General features: G+C 40.0%; 1 protein-coding gene across 1 annotated transcript; it reads right to left on the reverse strand.

Moving 5' to 3' along the window:
- Window positions 1–66: 66 nt before the first annotated feature.
- LOC106963505 (E3 ubiquitin-protein ligase SMURF2) lies at window positions 67–20,436 on the reverse strand. The gene is made up of 13 exons (XM_015058439.1): window positions 20,202–20,436; window positions 17,922–18,006; window positions 16,885–17,043; window positions 15,154–15,210; window positions 7,611–7,824; window positions 4,852–4,955; window positions 4,654–4,768; window positions 4,345–4,523; window positions 2,491–2,628; window positions 2,271–2,391; window positions 1,968–2,169; window positions 1,309–1,384; window positions 67–692 (listed from the first exon to the last, which is right to left on the reverse strand). The coding sequence occupies exons 1-13, from the start codon at window positions 20,341–20,343 to the stop codon at window positions 593–595; spliced, it is 1,692 nt and encodes a 563-aa protein (XP_014913925.1). The 5' UTR covers window positions 20,344–20,436; the 3' UTR covers window positions 67–592.
- Window positions 20,437–20,640: the final 204 nt, after the last annotated feature.

Consider the following 20,640-nt stretch of genomic DNA (forward strand, 5'->3'; position numbering starts at 1 on the left):
AACGTCTACGCTTTACCAAAAGATGTGGCCGTCGGAACGTCTCAGAATTAAATCTGTTTTTTAAAAAAACTTACAAAATGACTGCTGGTGTGAAGAAACGAATCACTGTCTGAATTTAAAGATGGCATTTTAGAACGAGTAACTTCAAATACGAACACTTTCCACTGAGGTAGGATGAATCGACGGTGCTCCAGCACCAGCTCTGCAGCCATGAGGACGGGGAGGGTTAGGAGGAACGACTCGGCCACCTGCAGGGTGACGGATCCAGTCACCCTGCAGGTGGAACAATACTTGATCTTTGTTCTTGTGTGTTTAAGGGAAAAAAAAAATTAAAGCAATTTCCCGGTAACAAAGTTTCCTAATTGAATTTGATCTATGTTCCTTTTTTTCTGAATGCAAAAACAAGAAGTCCAACCATAGCAACAACGACTCTGCTGCCTGAACAGATGATGATGATGATGATGATGATGGAAGAGAGAAGAGGAAGACTGTAGGCTGGATCCTCAGAGGGGGGCGATCCAGCCGGCACGTTGCAGCGTCGATGACGTTTCATCAGAGTCCTGTGCGGTTGCGCGCGAGTCAACGCGCGCGCTCACTCCACCGCGAAGCCGCACGTCTCCTCGATTGCCGTCAGTAGCTTGTCGTACAGTTTGTCGTAGCTCTCGTAGGGAGGAATGTCGATCCGGTTGAAGCTGGAGAAGAACGGAGGGGAGAAGGCGTTCAGCACGGCATACTGCTGTAAAACTCTTTTCAGGGTTTTTCATGTTTCCTGTTAGCGAGTTCAGTTTCAGGATGACGGATATTTTTCAAGATGGCCACCGTTTTTGAGCCTTTTAAACCAATTATGTTACCCACTTTTATTTTGTCATAAAGGTGGATGGCCTTTATGTCACTTCATATGTTTTTGACTTTGGTCATTCAAATTATGTATGATTGTACACAAAAGTGATCTGTGTTAAAAAAAAAAAAAGGGACATTTAGGACAAAAATAAATTTTCTTTAACGCCATACTGTTAGCATATTGTTTTCAAAAAGCAAGCCTCTGGGAACATCTGTGTCACATCAGGTTGTATTTGCACATGAAAGGTTTTGCTAAAATATTCAATTATCTGCTCCACTAATTGGCATAAACAACTAAACCTGACTGGAAAATTTTTACTTCAATCATTTGAACAATGTAATAATTTTCAATGCTTCTCATATCTGAAGAAACAAAGCCATAACTGATGTACATGTTCAATCATGACAAACTGTAGAGATATGTTTTGGGATCATAAAATGTAATGTCTGCTCTCTGGCGCGCCTCACCAGGTGTGCGCTTTGGGCAGATTATTGGCGTTGGCATCAATCTGATGGATGGTGAAGAGTCGGGGTCCTGCTGCACCTGCAATGGAAACGTACAGCAGGACTGATGAGTTGTAGTGCAGACTACAACATGCACTATGCTCTGCACATATTGTTAAAACATTTTTTTTTTTTAAATAAAGTTCTGTCTACACAAGGGATTGCTGCACAGATCAGTGCTGTATATCGATCAGATGGGCGTCTTGAGATACTAACATCTTACCAACTTTCAGTTACAGTTTTGGTTTCACCACATTAAAATTAAAATCATCAGACCTGAATGCGACATTATGACTGGAAAGATCTGAATTTAATTTGGATGAATTGTACACGTTTGTAAAGTTCCTCCAGATGGAATTTCTTGTAATTTGGCCGATCTGACAACAAACCCTACAGTGGCCATGCCTGGCCAGCAGGTGGCGACAACGCTCACAAAACAGCTCGTGTTTTTCTCAACGCCTTTCAGTTTTTCTCATTTACTTTCTCGGTAAATTATTAAAACGTTTACTGAATCAATAAAGAAATCTCTTAAGAAGAAGTAGAACAAAAGCTAGCTGGGCGCTACACGCGGCTCCTGGCTTTCTGAAGCGATCTGCTGCAGAGCGGTGAGAGACGTTAAGCACCCTGTAAAGCCTTGAAGCCCTGCAGTGGGACTCTGGACGAGCCAGTGACGAACTGCAGCAGCCGGGCCCTCCTCTCCTCGTCGAACGACTCCACGGCTTTCCAGAACCACTTGACGATGTTGCTGTCGGGGGTGCAGTGCTTCAGCCGAGTGTTGGACTTCCAGTCGGCGATGTCGATCTTCCCCAGGCCGCACACGATCAGCTGAAAGCACAGACGTTTCGGTCGCCGTGAAACGGAGCGCGTTGAGACAAACTAAAGAGAGATGAATAACGAATGAGACGCTCTCTTAGGTGCTGCTGTACCTCTAATTCCTTCTCGTCGAAGGCCTTGAGCAGGTGCTGTGGGATGACCTCGTTGAAGCCTTTCTGGAGAGCCAGAAACTGAGCCTCGATGCCGTGGAGGAAACGCCAGTTCACGTAGAGCCTGCAGCAGACGAGTCCGGAGGAAAACAGCGTTCAGCACATTTCTCACACCAACACGGGGGAAACTGAAGACGTGGAGCTGCGCGCGGCTGTTCTGTACCTGACATACTCCTTCTTGGTGTCCTCCGTCACCGGGATGCTCTTCCCGTTGGGCTTCAGCTCATGTGGGATGATTTCTCCGTAAGCGTTGTGCTCCACGCAGAAGGTGTGGTCCAGGACCCCGGTGATGTCGTTGTCCCTGAGGAGCAGAGACTGTTTAGTACTCGGCGGACTGAACTTGGACAGAACCGCTCCGTCTCTATGCTGAGGAAACTGGATTTCACTGTTACGTAATCTCATGTCTGTCTGCAGGCTGCATTAGACGTTATCCAGTCACATTTGACATCAAACAGCCACTACCAACAAAATACCAATGAAATTATAGCCACATTGAATTGGGTTATAATTCAACTGACAAATACTTTGTTGATCCCAAAGGAAAACTAAATGTAACTCGATTATTCAAGTTTCTTCAGAGTTGCTGTAGATACTGATAACAGAGGGAAGGAATTATCTCCAGTAGCAGTCTGTGTTACAGTGAATCTGAAGAAGCCTCTGACTGAAGACTCTGTATAGTAGTATGCCAGGTTGTTGATTTTAAGAAGAGTCATTCTTTGCACCATCGTCTCCAGTTGTTCTGCAGCAGCACTCATAAAATATTTTATTATTAGAAAATATATTAAACCCATTAAAACTGATAGTAGACACATATTTAATAGGTTTAAAAATGGTTCTATTTATTTTAAGGGAAAGAAAACAGAAGCTACGACAGAATCTGGAGAAAACATTAGCAAACCGTTATTCCCACTTTTAATATTTTATTTCTATTATCTATGACTTTTATTTCATATTTTCAGGTAACTTGATACAATCATTCTAAATATTGTTTTAACAATGTTATTTTCTTCAAATAGATACTTTTGGTGCCGTGTTGTTAACATTTTGTGTAGATGAGTCTAGATTGACAAAGTGTTGAACTGTGAGCATCCATCCTTATTTTAAATTAATCTGAGTTATTGTTAGAGTTAAGCTGCATAATGTTTAAATTTATGGGTGATATTAAATGACTTCTTCATCATATTTACTCTCTGAATTTCCATGTTTAAAGGTGCTAAATGTACCAGAATCTCTCTGCTGTCCCTCCTCCAGTAGATACAGAAACATTTAACTCGGCTGCTCTAAGCAGGTTTTAATGAACTTTTTCAGTCTAAAATCTTAAAAGAGTTCAGTTCAAGTGAATCGGAACCTTTTAGTAAACTTGATTAAATTTGCATTTTAAATGACTTTTTATTTTATTTGGATTAGTTCTGAGCAGATCATTGTTGCAGTACATTAGCAGCTTTATTCCCACCTGTTTGTTTAACTGAAAACGATCTGCTGACAACGAGATCACCAGTTTGAATAATGGCACCAAATGCATCAATATTAAAATACATCACAATGGAGTAAGTATTTATCTTGTGTCACAAAGGCTTTTTTCCCTCTGCTGCCTTTCTCAGGGGAGAGGTTTCACTGACTCGGCACCAGAGGGCGCTACAGTTAAAACTGTTGATTTGTTTTTTTTTCTCCTCTTTTTTGGTAACCATTTCTATTTATTTTTTTTTCCAAACTCCAATGCATTTTTATTTACTTTTTAAACAATAAAATTAGAGAACATGGACAAATTAAAGCAGGAGAAAATCTAAATTAATAGAATTAAAATAAAACAAAACAACTGCTTTTAAAAGTAATGTCTGATCCTGGCAACAACATCAGACAGGAAGTGACCACACTCTTGTGTCCAAGTACTTCATCATGACTTTTTTCTTCTACTTCTCTTCATGAAAACTGAGTAGTAAGACTCAAACGTCCACATGTCCAGCAGTTAGTTTGACTATTGATCGATCGATCGATTAAGAAACACGTCTGTACTTACAAGATCCAGACGAGGCTGTTGTGGAGGTCGGGGTCGACGGACTCCATGTCGTCCAGCGTGATTGGTTTCCCAAGCAGCTGTTTGTAAAACGGCAACGTGAAGCCTCCGTCGATGTAGTGGCCGTGAAACACCGCCATGCCCATGATGCGGCCCACAAAGTGGAAGTACGACAGGTGTTCCTGCAGGTTACGAACACCGTTTACCTGGACTCTGATTGCTCCAGTAATGTCGCAAACGATGACGAAATCTAGCTCCTAGTCTTACAGTTTTGTGCATTCAAACAAGCCAATACATGGAGATAACGCTTACTGGGTTGACAGCAGAGTCTGGGTTAATCTGTAGAGTGTAGATGTCGTCTCTGGAGTACTGGAACAAGCCGTAGTACGGGTTCAACATCTCGTGCGACAGCAGGTACAACCACTCCCTGAAACACCGTTTGGGTCAGCTCCAAATCTTTACGTCAAATCTGTTAATGCGTCAACATGCGTCGTCAGACAGACACCTTACCGAGCAACTCCTCCATAGTCCAGTCCCTCTTCTCCTCTGAATTTTATCATCAGTCTTTTCCAAAGATCCTTCGGACGCATCTTCATCACTTGTCGATACGACTCCTGAGGGTCAGGACAGACAGCAGAACCGCACGGCCGAGTTAGCAAAACTTACAAACAAACAAGCCGCGTGAGACACAGGCTGACGTAACGTTGCTCTCAATCGTCTCACCTGGTTAAATAAAGGCTAAATGGAATATTGTTACAGGAAAGATTGACATTTTGAATTCTCTAAAGAACGCTGTAGGACCAACGCCGACCCTGAAAAGACCCAAATACTTATGGATGTCTGGATGAAGATGGCAACATTTAAAAATCCAGTTTTAGACTGGATAATAAACTTAATAATAAATTAAAATATGAAATACAAGCACAACAATTTATTTAAGGTTGCTACGCTTTTTCGTACTTTTACTAACTTTATTGGATAAGTTTGTGTGCACCATGAAGCAATTTGGCTCACATTGTACAAGCATTAAACATAAAAACTTTAGAGGACATGAAGAGTTCACAGTTCCAAAGTTTCCAGCTCATTTAGCCATTTTGTGGCCATTTATGTTGAATTCTTGATAATAAGTTCTTTCAGTTTAGTTTTTTTCTTCAAGCACTTGGAATAAACGTGAGCTAGTTTGTAAAGCTAAATCTGCACTAAATTATCATATTTGAAAATGTTGCGATCATTTTGGTAACTTTTAGACCGTCCCATTGATGAAGAGATCATGTCGGGTTTCCTGATGGAGACGTTTGATGTGACGACGGGAGGTTTTTGAACTTGTTGGAATAGATTAAGTTAACTTTCGTTTACGTCTACGTTTTAAGAAATTATTAGCTATTATTTTGTCTGAATTGTGCTAGAAATAAACAAAACATTTTTCAAACAATCAAAAACACTCCTTGTTGTTGCTTTTTCTTGGTATAATTTTGGTTTTAGAACTTAAAAAGGCAGCGGCGGCCCTTTTTAAGAAAAAATACAAATTTGAATGACTACATGTGTGGACTAAAGTACCAGAATGATAAAGGAAAGATGGAGAAACATACTGAGGGATAGAAAAACAGATGGACCAATAAACATGCATTGAACAAACCTTCAGACAGAGAACAAAGTCTGGAAAAGCAAATGTCTTTCATCATTCCTATTTTAATTTCCGGACTTTCCCAAACCGTGTTAGAACCCTGATTAATAGAAAGCCGCAAAAGCTGTAAGGAGCAACAATAGTGCCTATGACACCACCGTTTCCATCCATGCTGGTGGAAACCTGCAGCACCGGTTCATGCTTGAAAGCATCAGAAGAATCCACGGAGCAGGTTCGAGAACTTCCTGCTTCCACGTCAAAACGGGATGAAGTCATCGTTTTCAGAGCTCAGCTTGTAGTTAAGAACTTATGTTTGGCCATGAACGCTCGCCACTGCTGTCTTCACTTCGCTGCTCGCCCGGAGCCGCCCCCTCCCTCTCCGCCTCGCCCCCGTTACTTTAGCTGCTGAAATCACGCAGAAGGAATGCCTTTGCCTCAGCTGAACAAATGATTGGAAGAGCGAGAAAAAGAAAAAAAAAGAGTAATAGCTGCGCGGTGTTGTGAGAATCAAGAGTTTTCTGCTCGCTTTTGGAAATCAAGAGGCAGGAACTCATAAAAAGAACATCTTAAAAATGCATGACACACAGGGGTTTGCACAATTTTCCCACGGTAAAATTTTAACGTCTTCAAGGCAGGTTTTCCATGGAGATAAAAGCAATACAAATGAACTAAAGAGGGCAGTTTAAATTCACTACTATATATAATTTATTAGTTATTAATAAGATATTGTGATCGTATCCTACACTCTGCAGCGCAGACAAGATAAACTAAAATTTAACAAAATGTTATGCTTTGACATGTCTCTCTCAGACAGCCGGTCTGGAAAAGTTACAAAAATGATTCCCATTAAGTTTTCTGACGTTGAGCAAATAGAAATAATTTTAGTCATTCTGACCGACGTAAAACAAACTCAGTTTGGTCTGATTTAACTTCAAACAGGAAGAGAAATAATGGACTTATTTGTAAAAATGTCTTTCAGGTCTGATCTTGTAATTGTGTTATTTATATGAATCATTTTCATTTTGGTCTTTCCACATAATTGTTTCGGTTGGTCTGATGATGTAATTTTTGAATATTAACTCTCCTGTGGTTTTAAGATGCAGGGTCATTTGGCCTTCTTCAGTTTTTTATTCTGTAAAAACTGACCCCACATGCGCTTTTACGAGTTTTTTTTTGTGGGTGGTTTTGGGAACTGACGGTCTGACAAGACTTCCCCACTTTCCCGGTGTCTGACCGTGACATTTGCTGCGCTCTTCCTGAGTTAAATGACTGACATTTTGCTGCTTACATAGCCTTTTTAACATTTTACTCTAAAGTAAAAAGTAATTTCTTGGACGGCCACTTTTCACTGTTACTTCAGTAGAAGTATGCTGAAGTACTGCTGCTCTCACTCGAGTACAACTTGTGGCTCCTCTGTTGACATGGAACCATTCTCAAGAATTTCAAGCACCTGTACGATGATGCATAACGTAAAAATGCAGGTTGAATCACTGCTCCCTGGTTATATTTATGCGTTTATTAAACAAATTCAGTTTTAAAGACCACTATTAAAGGTCAGGCAAAGCCTGTAGCTGAAAATCAGCATTCCTAAGTGCTTGGTGTTTAAAAGACGGCAGTTTAGTTTTCTTTTTCTTCTTCGTTTTACCTCGAAGATCTCCTCCCGGCTGACCTCGATGCGGCAGTGGCCGGCTTGCGGCTGCTGCTGTGAGAGCTCCTGCCGGAGAATCTTCAGCTTCTGCACCAGGTCTCTCTTGTACTTGGGCACCGTCAGACACTCCGCCTCTTCGGGTAGCTGAGCGGGAGACAGAGCCTGCGGAGGGACTCCGGGACCACCCTGGTCCTTTAGCTGTGGTGGATGGCTGCCGGAGGAAATGAAGACAAATGAGGAAAGATACGATTGTTTTACTCTCCATAAAAAAAGAGAAAAAAAAAGTTGAAACCAAAGCTATTTCTTCCACTTGCGACATCAAAAGGTGAATGTAATTAGGAGAGCCGCGTTTTTTTCCTGTTTATCGCTCTAAATCCGGTGGATGTGATGGATTTGTGTGGACATGAAGAGAGGAGGGATGTGTAGCGCAGGGAATTCCCAGACCTCTTCCTCTCATGTGTGCTTCCAACCACAGACCGGTGGAGTTTTGTCAAAAATTCCCTCTCTGCCCTCAAACTCATCGCCGGTGTTAAAACAACAGGCCTTTAAGCCCTGCAGTGAATCTGATCCCGGGTCTGTGTGAGCAGGCGAGGCGCGCTACCAGACGCTCGGTAAATAGAGCCACCAGAAAAGACGCAGAAGGGGAAATAAACCGAATAAGCAGAAACACACAAGCTCCCTCACAGCGGCCTGGCGCTCCTCGCCAGCGCTACTTATAGGGTTGTGTTTTCTCAGCTCATCAGTATCCCGGATTTTTCTTCAAATTCAGCAACTGTTTTCCTTTTTATAAAAAAAAACAGATTTGTTTAAATCATTCTTCCAGCTGTTTCTGTCTCCACTCTGTGTCGAATACTTCCCGTCTACTAGAAACTTCAAAAAGAAAGAAAAATAAAAGGGGGAGGAGGGGGGGATGGTCGTCAAGGCGAATCCTTGAAGGTGATTTCAATGTCTTTGTTTTGCTTTAAGTAACACAAAAAAAGGGATTCAACAAAATATTTTGGATTCTTTAATTGGTTGGTGTTCCTTTTTCATGAATTCAGAGTCACAAATGGCTCTTTGGACCTTTGCACAATTAAAATAAACATATTAAGAAAAACAATAAATAAATAACAGCGCAGGAAGGAGTAAAAGTAAAATGGGTCTATATAATGACCTTCATAAATCTTATAAACAAAAAGTCAAATTTGAAAAAGGTTAATGTTATAAAAGGTAAGAATCTGTAGATTCTTAAACAGAGTAAAGAACCAACTAATGTTTTTAAATATACCTGTAATAATAACGCAGGTTTTAGCTGCTTTTTCAAATTATTGAAGAGTCGTTTTCACCCCGAGTGAAAGTCAGCGCAATCAAGGAATAATTGCACTGACTTTCCACTACAGGATGACACTAAAAAAAGCAGCAATGCTTTCTAAAACTAGTTTTCTTTTCATTTGGTTGGTACTTTTTTACACATAATTTTACAGAAATATTAACGTCCTGTAAAAGACGATGCCAAAGTGTTTCATCTTTATTTAAAAACATAAATAAAATTGTGTTTCTTTAAAAATAACAGATTCAAAAATAATAAGTTGTCTTCTCTTTCTCCAAAGGTAATGTCACATTTGTGGCTCTGAACGAGTTTTTCTCAGCTGGACTCAGGGTGAAAACGACTCTTTGGACTGTAAAGGCTGCAGACCAGCTGGAAGTTAACTTATTTTATCCTTCCAAACTTGTTCATTTGTGTTTATTTGTTCAGTAACTCTTAACGACTAAAAGTACACGTTTTGCTCATTTATTTGCAGACGGCGCAGTTTTAAAGTCCATTAAAGTGGCAATAAAAATAATTGCGAGAAACCAGTCCAGGGGAATCATACCATCAATATAACTGGGTGTAAAGTATTTACGCTGGCCTGTAACATTCCTTATTTCCACAGAGGACCTTAGTGCCATTGTCCATTTATCGACATCCAGGCAAACTAATCAGTATGCTATTGATTTTGGGCCGCATCGTCCAGCGATTTTACTATTTTCAACTAAACCCTCAGCTGTTCTGAGGAGGGAGAGAAAAGGACAAAAGCATGTTGGACAAAAATAAACCATAATCCAGTTTGGGGATTTACAAAACTCGAAGGGTTCAATTTCTTCTTCTGCTGAGAGAGAATCAGATCAAGTCTGGACAAAGGTGAGCTCTCTAGTGTTGGCCTGCTCCAGCCCACACTGTGGTGTCTGTGGTGAAACGCCTGGGTGGGCTTCAGAAAAACATATTCTTTCCTCCAGCAGGACGGCAGCCCTCATTTTCCTTTGAGAAGACGCTGAGCCAGCAGAGGACCTCTTTAGAAAAGGCTACTGTCCTCCGCCGGGAGGGGAGAATCGGCGCTGCAGTCGGCCAGACAGCAGGCAGCGAACCAAGTGTGATAGATGATGGAGGAGAGGCCCTGTGAGGCGGGAGAACACAGTCCTCCACCATTGCCAGCGCTTTGGGTCTCCAGCTCAGTGGGTTTAAAAGTAGCCTATGTATCTATTTGGGCTCCCCGGGCTACATGGCTGCAGTGTTTTCACTACTGTATCCCCTGTATAATCAAGTCCACTGCTATTTATTTCCTTGGCAGACGCCGGAGCTTCTCTCATGTTAAAGAAAGGGTAAGGCTACAGCGCAGCAGTCTTGAAAACCACTTTAGCAAAGCAAGGAAAGATGCCCTAAAACAAAGTAGAAGGACTTTGTGTCGATTATAAGACTCAGGAACCATGTAATAAAACAAAACTTTAACGAACAGGTTATTTTGAGGGGATAGCATTAAAGTTCATCCTGAGTTAGTTCCCAAATATGATGGCAAAAGCAGAAAACATAAAACCAAAAAGCCAAGTCATACTGCAAAAGCTACTTGAAACTGGGACTGGAACTAATGATTATTTTAGTAGTCGATTATTCTGTCTGTTATTCTGACAATTAACTGGTTATTCTGACGATTAATCGATTATTCAGACGATTAATTGGTTAAAAATTGGCACATTCTGCTGATTTTTTATTTAGCCACTTAATTGTACAATATTAGAAATACATTAAAAGATCCAAATAAGTATTTTCAATATCTTTTTGAAATGAGAAAATAAGCAACAACAAAAAAAATTAGGAGAAATAATTAATTGGACAGCAAAAGATGCTTAAACAGAGATTTAATTTTTATTTTTTATTTTTACAGAATTTGAACCAAATGAAGCTAAAACTACAACTTGAGGAGTTCTGGGTAAAACATATCTGATGACAGGCTTTTTTTATTTTATCTTAAATGCAAATTAAGACTTTTTTGTAAAGTCTTGGCTTAATTACTTTTCTGATCGTTTTGTTCTTTCATCAAATGGCAGCACTTTAGAGTCTGCATACTCCAATTAGCGATCAAATACTGAATTAGGTGATGATAATTTCAACAATCAATTAATGACAATTAATCTGATTAATTGTTTCAGCCCTAATAAAACATAAGAAAACTGTCTTGAATTCAAAATGGCTGATAGTTTTCAGTAAACGCTGGTTGAGGCGGATGGAAAAACATTGTGAAGATTCGCCTGAACTGAATGGCCTGCAGCTGAACCTGCAGAGTTGTGATACGCCTTGATCCTCTTAGTTTATCTGCACTGCGTCTTTACAAAGACTGCATGATAACGAGAGCTCATCTGCATGTGGCTCCTTTCACACATTCGTTGAAAAGTGCCATGATGGCTGGCTGACTAAAGCGGTGTGAAAGCCACAGCAGCTGCACTCTAGAGACCAGAGAGTCAACAGGAGCCTTTAGGAGAACCTTCAGACTCTCACCTCTCTACCGTACAGCAGAAAATACCCAGGAAATGCCTCAGACATGCCAATGAAAAAACTGACCTCTAATATTTTCTCAAAACAGCAAATTACTTCAGAAATAAAAACAAGAGAAACTGCAGGACAGGAGAAGAAGACTTACTGTGATGAACAAAGTGTCTACTGAGTTCAACAGGTCTGCTGTGTGAACAGCAAGAAACGATAAAGATTTGCAAATCAGTCAGTCACAGATATGACAGCACCTGCTGTAAGTCAACAGAAATCCAGTGGATATCATACTGTCAGCAACAAGAGGAAACATTCAACTTGTGGACTTCAGGGTGCTGCACCTTCACATATGCAGCACTTTGCACAAGTTTCAATTATTTTATTGGGACACGTTGTGACACGTTCAAAGATTGAGGCTAAATACAATGTGACAAAATGTGACAAACGTAAAGATGTGTAGATATGTTTGAGGGGCACTGTAAAAGTACAATCCCTTTATCACAGCAACAAAAACCTGAATTTATCCGACTTTGTAGAGCTAATTTCCTGGTGTTTTCAGTCACAAGTCTTAGACCTCCGTGAATTTGTTTTGTCAACCCAACAGTTGGTGTTTGCACTCGTCCTTCACAGGTTAAATCCGACACACACACACACGCACACACACACATATATGCTTGCTGTTCACACACACACACACATATACATATATATATATATATATATATATATATATATATATTGGACCAAACATACTCAACATTTCTTAAAACATCAGTGCAAATATTGATGTACATGTCAGGAAGATTTACAGCTTGGTTGGGAAAACACCGAGCCACTGATGCCCATCTAAAAATACCCTCTCCAAACACTGATGTAATCTCTCAAGCAGATTTTTTCTGCCGGTGCAAAAGAAGGGAGCAGAGTATGTGAGAGATAGTGTGGTACACCACAGCCGTGCAGATGTGTCTGACTGTCTGACAATTCAAGGCCTTCACCATCTCAGGTAAAAGGCAACAGTCGTAGTCAGATCTAGAGCAGCAGAGAGCCGAGGTGCAAATTGTGCAAAATGTCAGCTCAGTTCGTAAATGCACAATCTGTTCATCTTGCAGACAAAACAAAAGCTTTCTGTTTGGAGGGTTGTATGAAAAATGTCAAAAACAAAAGCCGTGTAAAAATGTGTGGCATTTTAGCAATGGAAGGATAGACGCAACTTCTGTGCAGTTTTTATGCCAAAGTGGAATAAAACATATTTGAAAAACACAATAAAGTTATTTTCTCAGCTGCCATTTTATGAGTCTAGATGAAGTAAATGGTCATTAGAGAATCTGAAAATTATGGAAACTGAAATTATGAGAAAGTTAAACAGTTTTATAGGAAAAAATTACATATCTTCACAAAAAAAAAAAAATTCTAAATGAGAGTTTGTAAATAGAGACGATAGCAACGGGGTTTAGGTATTTAAATAGGATTTTTTAAATTTGTTTTTGGTTTATCCAAAGCAACTCATATAGTTATAGTTAAATGTAAAAAACAAAATCTAAGTTTCCTTTTCAAACCACCACAAGATGACATCATAATATAACCCTGTTAAACATCAAGTATATTTCTCCAAACCTATTTGGTAAATTGTGCATGAAAACAAAACAAAAAAAGCTTTAAGAAGAGGTTTTTTTTAATAAACACTCAAAAATAGCATTTGAGGGTTGACTCAAACTCAAACACATCTCTTCTGTCTTTGTGGGTCCTGTGTTTAGTGCCATGGCCTTTGTCGCTTAATCTGTAAATCATTTAACCGCATGGTGAGCAGACAGTCCAGGTGTAGTGCATTTTGGAAAAGGAGAAAAAAAAGGGGGGGAATACTGAATGTTTGGTGATTGGGATCAGATTCTTTCCATTCGGAGAAAACAAATCCTCATTAAGGCTTTAATGGTTTGATCACAGCCTCTGAAACGTGAAGAGGAATAAATGCTCTGAAGCAGCAACCAATGACATAGTAACGACCAATAACTAACACCTGGCAATAATTTAATACTTATTTTTTAAACCGAAATACTCATTACCAGTAACTGTGTAAAACAATTAGGTCATATGACCATGGTTCACCTTTAGGCCGCGCACTGTGAGCGTCCATCTTTTTGAGACTAGAAGAGACAGAGTGGCACAATAGCGGCATCTTTTTCCTGCCTAGTGATAAGTACTGTAATCTTATATTCTGGTGTGAATTAAAAACAAAATCCAATCAACAGGCGGAAGAGATTTTAGTTGAAAGGCGTAAAACCAGAGAGCATTTAGAGGAGCCATAACCCACAGATCAGGAGAGGAGGAGGAGGTTTGACTGGGTGCACAGGCTCGTCTGCTTCACCAGTTCATACGTTCAGAACTTTCCCTTAATTTGTGTGTCGGCATATGGATGTGTGTGCAATATGTGTAAATATTAAATTTATTTATTTTAAAGTATTTATCTTGCATAAAATCCCAGCTAAAGAAATAGCAAAAATATGCAAAACAAAACAAAAGAGGGCTTTTACAATGTCAGTGATGTTTTATACATTTTTTTTTTAAAAGCACATTTAAAAGTAGGGCTGAAACGATTAATCGTGATGAATCAATTACTGAAATAATCATCAACTAAACGAGTACCACCCTCAGAGCAGGAATTACGTAAAAACTGTACAAAAATACATCCACATTGCATTAAAAAACATCTTTAAATATATTCTACCCTGAACACCAATAGTGGTAGCTCCAGCTTCACCTAAAGGAATGACATGTTATTGCATTTCAGGAGATAAGATGTTTATTTTCTGACATAAAAAAGAACCAATTTGTTAATTAGCATCTATTAATGCATTTTCAATATTATATAAAAAGGGTTAAATGAAAAATCTGCAGAATGTGCCATTTTTTTTGTGTGATTAATCGTTTTACCGTCAAAATAATCAACAGAATAATCAATTCCTAACTGATCGTTAGTCGCAGGCCTAGTAAAAAGTGACATTACAAATCCAAATTGATTAATCCTGACCAAACTTTTAAAAGTTTCATATGGACTGAATCTATCCTGTACCAGTATGGAGTCAGACAAGCAGCTAATGGTGGCTGCAGGCAGCGAGGCTGAGCTTCAGCTCACATCGAGAGTCTTTTCAGACACATATGGATGTGATTTGACCAAATGACCAGATGCTGATTTCCCAAACATGTTTATCCTGCCAGACACAAAGCTCCAACAGAGATTCTGCACCAAAAGAGCAAACCTGGAAAAACCTCTGAGTCACAAAAGGCACAAGGGCCTCCCAGACAGCCAAAACACTTCCTCTAATTTACATTATCAGACATGAAAAGCAAATATCCCTTTTCACATTTAACTCCACTGGAAGCTGTTATGCTGACGAGCGTTTTGCGTGGATACTTGCTGAAGATATAAACCGACAGTTCCAGAAAACAGTCATGTAGCCTTCCAGGCCATGTGGACGTTTGTACAGGTGTATAATTTATTATCTACTATGAGTAGCAATTAGTCACATTTTTCAGAGTACAAATAATGTGCCTGTGCTTTAGCATTTCTCACCGTTTAAGGGACATTTTTCCAACAAAAAAAAACACTACAATGTGAGGACCGGCTGCTCCTTATGAGACCCAAAACCCCATAAGAAGAAGTGCTGCATGAGGGTTAGACTAAAGAAATTGCTAAAAAATGAATGGAAATCGATGAAAAATCTTTGCAAAGATAGAAAGATGTAAAAATGCGTGTATGCAGGTTACCTGAGGTTAGTGTTTTGGCTGTCCGGGGCCACGCGGGAACCATTTGAACTCGGGCTGCTGAAGAAAACAGGAGGACAGAAAGGGAGGGAGAAAAAGGAGAAAAAAAACAAAGGAGGAGAGAAAGTTAAAAGGCACCCAAAAAAAAAACACAGGCGAACGACACGAGTGAAGAATAAGGATGGGTTTAAAAAGAACAAACAGAAAAACAGATGTGGCAGAGAGGAAAATTAATAAGGAGGGCAGGTTCAAAGAAAATAAACCAGACAAAAAATATACAAGGAAGAGGAGAGAGACAAATGGGAAGATGAAAGTGGGTGAGAAGAAAACATGGACACGATGACATGGATAAAAAGATGGAAAGACAATCAGCAGGGAGATTTGAAGTTGGAGGAAGAGAAAAACAACAAAAAAAATGAAATTAGATAAGGGCAAAGGAGCAATCAGTGCTAAAATCACATTATTTATGATTCAAACTGGAAATCATTGATTGAAAAGAACTTTACAATCAGATTATATAAAATGTAACCAAGTCTCTTAAAGTTGCAATAAGACTTTCCTAAGGGAAACCATTGGTGTCAACATTTGTTTAGTGTGAATACAAAAACAGAGCAGATTGCTGAATAGATTCAGAAAGACTGTAATCAGAAACAGTCGGTTCAAATAATAAATGAAAGTAGTTTAAGAAAAATCTGTTTCCAAATGCATCGAGATGCAGACATCAATGATTTTGACTCAATTAACATTTGTCACAACTCTATAGCAGTGATACTAATTTACAACCTCATTATGATTATCGCAGAAGGTTGAAGTCTGAAGCGCACTGACAGTTTATGTCGAGTATCGCATGAAAAAACAAAATCACTGGTATAAAATCTATGTCATTTGGAAGATGGGTGACATTCAGAGGAAATCTTTCAAAACAACAACCAAGAGGAATTATATTGGACATTTCAGCCAAAGTAAAACCGCTCACCTTTCCTGCTGCCAAAACCAGAAGCCTAAGTTAACAAGCTTTAGCATTACTGGCTTGTTAGCATAGCTAGTTGTTAATAATGCTAACAACTATCATTACAAGTTGTGAGCAGCGAGTAATACTAACAACTAGTAATGCTAGTTAGCAAGTAGTGCTAACTAGTTTGTTAGTAACGCTAACAAATGGTTTGTTTCTGCATGTTTCACCACCTCAAATTTAAGACATTTTAAGATTATTATGAATGAAATTTAAGACCTGTATAACACCAGTAATGTAGTAAAGAAAACTGAATATTCTATATAGTAAGGCCATATTTTTATTTATTTATTTTTTTGAGAATGAATATAGTATCATACAGGTTGGGAAAAGAAGTGAGCCAGTGGCAAAGTCAAATGTCGTCCAATGATGGACGCCAAAAAGCAAGCTAGCTAGAAAGGGTTTTGTAGGGACTAGTTAGCAGTAGCCTCAACCGCCTCGAGTCACGGAAGATGTCTGTGCGTGACTCGAGCTTTAAACTAAACAGAGTATAGAAGGTCAAATAGTCCTACCAATCTGTGATTAACACATTTAATGTCAACTTACATATTTTCCAATAAATTTAAGATAATTTAAGGCTTTATTTTATTTCTACATGCATGAATTAAAGACTTTTTAAGGATGTGCAGACACCCTGATACAGGCATTTCTCAAACTGGGACTCTTGCATTGACCTCAAATGTTCCGTCATCAGAGCCTGACAAAGCTACGACCGCACTCACTTGAGCACCAGATGCAGGTTAGCAGACAGTCGTGGATCTGTGAACTGTGTTGTTCGATTGTTGTGGTCAACAAAGTAGACGCGGCCAGTGGCGGTGTTCCTGATCTCCCAGCCTGGAGGCAGTGGTCCCAGCTCCTCACAGTTCACATTGCTTAAGTCCCTAACAGGAAAAGAAAAACAGAAAGAAAGCATACATGCTGACATCTTGAAACCGGAAGGCAAATGTAAAAAGGATAAACTTCATAAGACACATAAATAAGGTGCAATCATCTTAGTCTTTCTTCCTAATTCTTCCCACTCTCGTTCTGCTCTTCATCCTTGAAACTCCAATCTGGGATAATAATGTGGCTGTTGCCTTTGTGTGTGAAGTGAGGACACATTAGTCAGGAATGAAACGCTGGTTTTCTTTCCCTCATCACAAATACCAAATCTTTTCAGCAGCTCCGTCTAAAATGACTGAACCCAGATGTTGTTGCTGTGGGTTGGACGTCGTCCTCCTGCTCAGCCACGGCCAAAAATGCAGAGAAACGGCCCGGCGTGTAATGTTTAGGGAATTGGGTAACAAACTCTAAAGTGTTAGCGAAACAGCATGACAGAATCCGCCGTCTCATTCCACAACGATCCAAAAAAAAAAACAAAAAAACAGAAACAAAAAAAACATGCTGATCCAACTTTAAACAATTGGCCTGGCTGGCCAAGATCTGAGCCTAAAGTTTGACTAAACGTCTGTTTCTGAAAGCAAAACAGCAAGAAGAGGAAAACGTACACCTGCTGAAGGCAAAGGCCGCTTCTTCTTGAGTCTGACATTTTAAAGCCACAGAGGTCGGCTCTTTAGTCAAACATGTTTTTGGCTGAATTCGACTGTGTGATTGGACTCAACTGGAATGAACTGAATTAGTTTGAATTTCTGCTGGGCCAGATTTCATTCAGGTGGATGTGTATTGGGTCTGTTTAATTTGTGTCTTCGGACGGCTCCTGCTGTACAAACAACATGCTCTAAATTACACAAACAGAAATAAACAAGGCTGAAGGAGGTACCTGGGGACTCGGGGGTCGTGCCAGGTGCTGACTCCAGTCTGAGTGTGAAGGAAATACACCTGGCCCTGCTGGGTGGTTCTTTGTTCTGAAACAGAAATCAATTTGATTAGAACCTTTAAAAAAATTAAAAATCCAAACAATAAGTTGAGCTTATTAATAAGGCTCTGCTGGCCAAACATGGAACAGGCAACTTGTCCATGTTGTGAATGAAGTCTATTATTTAGATTTCATTCACTTACGACTATGTACTCGTAATATTACGACTTTATTATTATAATTTCACTATTATTTTTCATTTTCTTGGCCGTAACGCTCTGTCATAATTTCTATCATTAAATCTGTATTACTTTTTCTCTGAGTTTTAGCAGCACACAGATTATAAATGGCACTTTGAGTAAATATGGCATTGTGACTGCAACACTGAAACAAGTTGCCTGCAACAATCTTGAAATGATAACTGCGACTCCGTTTATTACGCAGCTCAGACCGTTTTTATTTCTCCTCCTTTCGCAGTTTAAGACAGAATCTTAAATGTTCGGATTAAAGCATTTTAGCAATATGTGATTAAAGAGAGCAACCGATTTAACTTGAATTTAAACTTACTGGGAATTGGCTGCCAATATGTTTGTGCGAATAATTTGCATAAAACATCTAAAAACGTAGAAATCAGTGTTAACAGGTCAAAACTCCAGACAGATTTCTCCTTGGCAGAAATAGTACCTGCTGCCACTACTGTACTCAAAAGCTGATCCATCACAACAAACCCCCCGCCCAGCTTCCTGCTGCCTCGCTCCTTTTTCCCCTTCATTGCCTCTGTTTCTGTCTGGCCACTCCCAGCGAGCGGTTCAGAGAGTTCAGCCGAGGAAGAGCCGCTCTGAAGCTGCCGGGCATCAGTGACTCACTTTGCCCGACCTCGACCAGCCTCACTGGACACACGGGGACCTTTCAAAGGAGACACAGTGCCCAGCAGTGTCATTCTGAATCACTGACATGTAGAACGCCGGGGCTTTTTAAATCGTCTCTGAGGGCTTTGTGGTTGGGACTGTGGATGAATCCTAAAAGTACACTTTTTCTGACGGCAAAAAAAAAAAACTTTCAAAGTCGCCAATTAAGTACACTTCGCAGTGTGGTCATTTTTCCAGTGTATTGCTGAACAATGGCAAGCTCTGAATTTTTTTGCAGAGAAAGGAGAAACGGCGAAAGTTTAAAAGTTGATGAAAACGTCAAACTACTTTCTTTTACAGTTTTGTTGAAACATCAGACCTTTCATAGCATTTCAGTCTGTCACTTCCTAAAACAGATATTTTAAAAATCCAAATGAGTCATCTTGAACTTGAGTGGGCGTTTGGTGACTTTGTGTCAAATGAAGAACTTCTTTGCGTTTATATTTTTTTTAGGAGTCGGTGTGAAATCTGAGCTGTTACCCGGTAAGATCAGGGATGAATATATCATCACATACCTCTGATGAAAAACTACACGAGATAAAAACCTAATAAGAGGAAACAAGCCTGTATGACCTCCAGAATAAATGCTTCTGAAGTCTGGTTTAAAGATTAAGTTATGGTCCGTTGTCCTCTGTCAACTCACCCACCCGTCTGCCATGAATGTCGTCACAAAACGAGGTTTGTGGAGATTGAATTTAAGCCCAGCTGGCAAGCAAAGTAACAAATCTTGATCTTAGAAAAAAGCAAATGTCCCACTTAATCTCAGCGTTCGGTGCAATAGTAGGAAGCTTTGTAGCGGTTAGGGAGGTGTCTGGATAAATCCTTAATGAGTTTTGTAACATCCTAAGAAGGTAGGAGCAATGTCGCAATGATTAAAATAGTTGGATTTAGTATTTAAACCTAAACCATCACAATACAGACTTTACCAATTGTCATAGAAAGTAGGTCAGACACAGGATAGAATAAGAGACCATAAGCAGCAGTTCACACCAAATGAATGCAGGATTAGCAGGTAATAGTGATGCACCAGAGTTTGAGGACCCAGCTACTTGAAGTAGGAGCGCTGAAATACGCTAATGTTCACGAAATAGAATACTTACAGAAAGACTTCTGTATGTTTATTCTATTTCCTCAATACTGTGTGTTAATCTTCAAGTCCTACACCTGCAGCTTTACTAACTTTAAAAAAATAATAATGTAAAACTGAACCAAAGCCTTCCAATTCCAATTGGGAACAGTGACGCACTTCAGCAAATCTTCCAGATATTCTGATCCGGCAGAAAGCTAAGCCAGTGACGAGTGGGCAGGTGTTCGGTGGAGCCAGTCTGCTTCTCACCGTAGCCCTCGGGCAGATCGGGCGGCGTATGCAGGTGCGTTCGACTCATGTAGTTCCGATGCCGCTGCGATCGGACCCGCCGCTCCTGGATGCGCTGTTCGCCCGGAGGTCCGCTGGCCACGGCCCCGTTAACGGGAGTCATCACCGGCGTGTTTTCGTCTACCACGCAGCTCAGCGGACGCCCGGACGGGCTAGAGTACTCCGACGCCGGCCTGGAAATGAGCAGAGAGCGTGAGTGATTCTGGACACTGGATTAACATACTTCCTGAAACGTGCGAAATTATTTTAGCAAATGCAAAAAAACAGAAAGGTTTTAAAAGCATGGAGGGGTTATCAGCGGACGTTACGCTGCGTCAGCAACCACTGTTCGGTGCATGTCGTCTGCAGACAGAAAGCAGGATTATCCTAACTATTTAAACTATTTACAATTAGGCTAATA

Source organism: Poecilia latipinna, unplaced genomic scaffold (genome assembly GCF_001443285.1).
Source record: "Poecilia latipinna isolate Pla-1442-1.1 unplaced genomic scaffold, P_latipinna-1.0 Scaffold1541, whole genome shotgun sequence".
In the NCBI taxonomy this organism is placed as follows: Eukaryota; Metazoa; Chordata; class Actinopteri; order Cyprinodontiformes; family Poeciliidae; genus Poecilia; species Poecilia latipinna.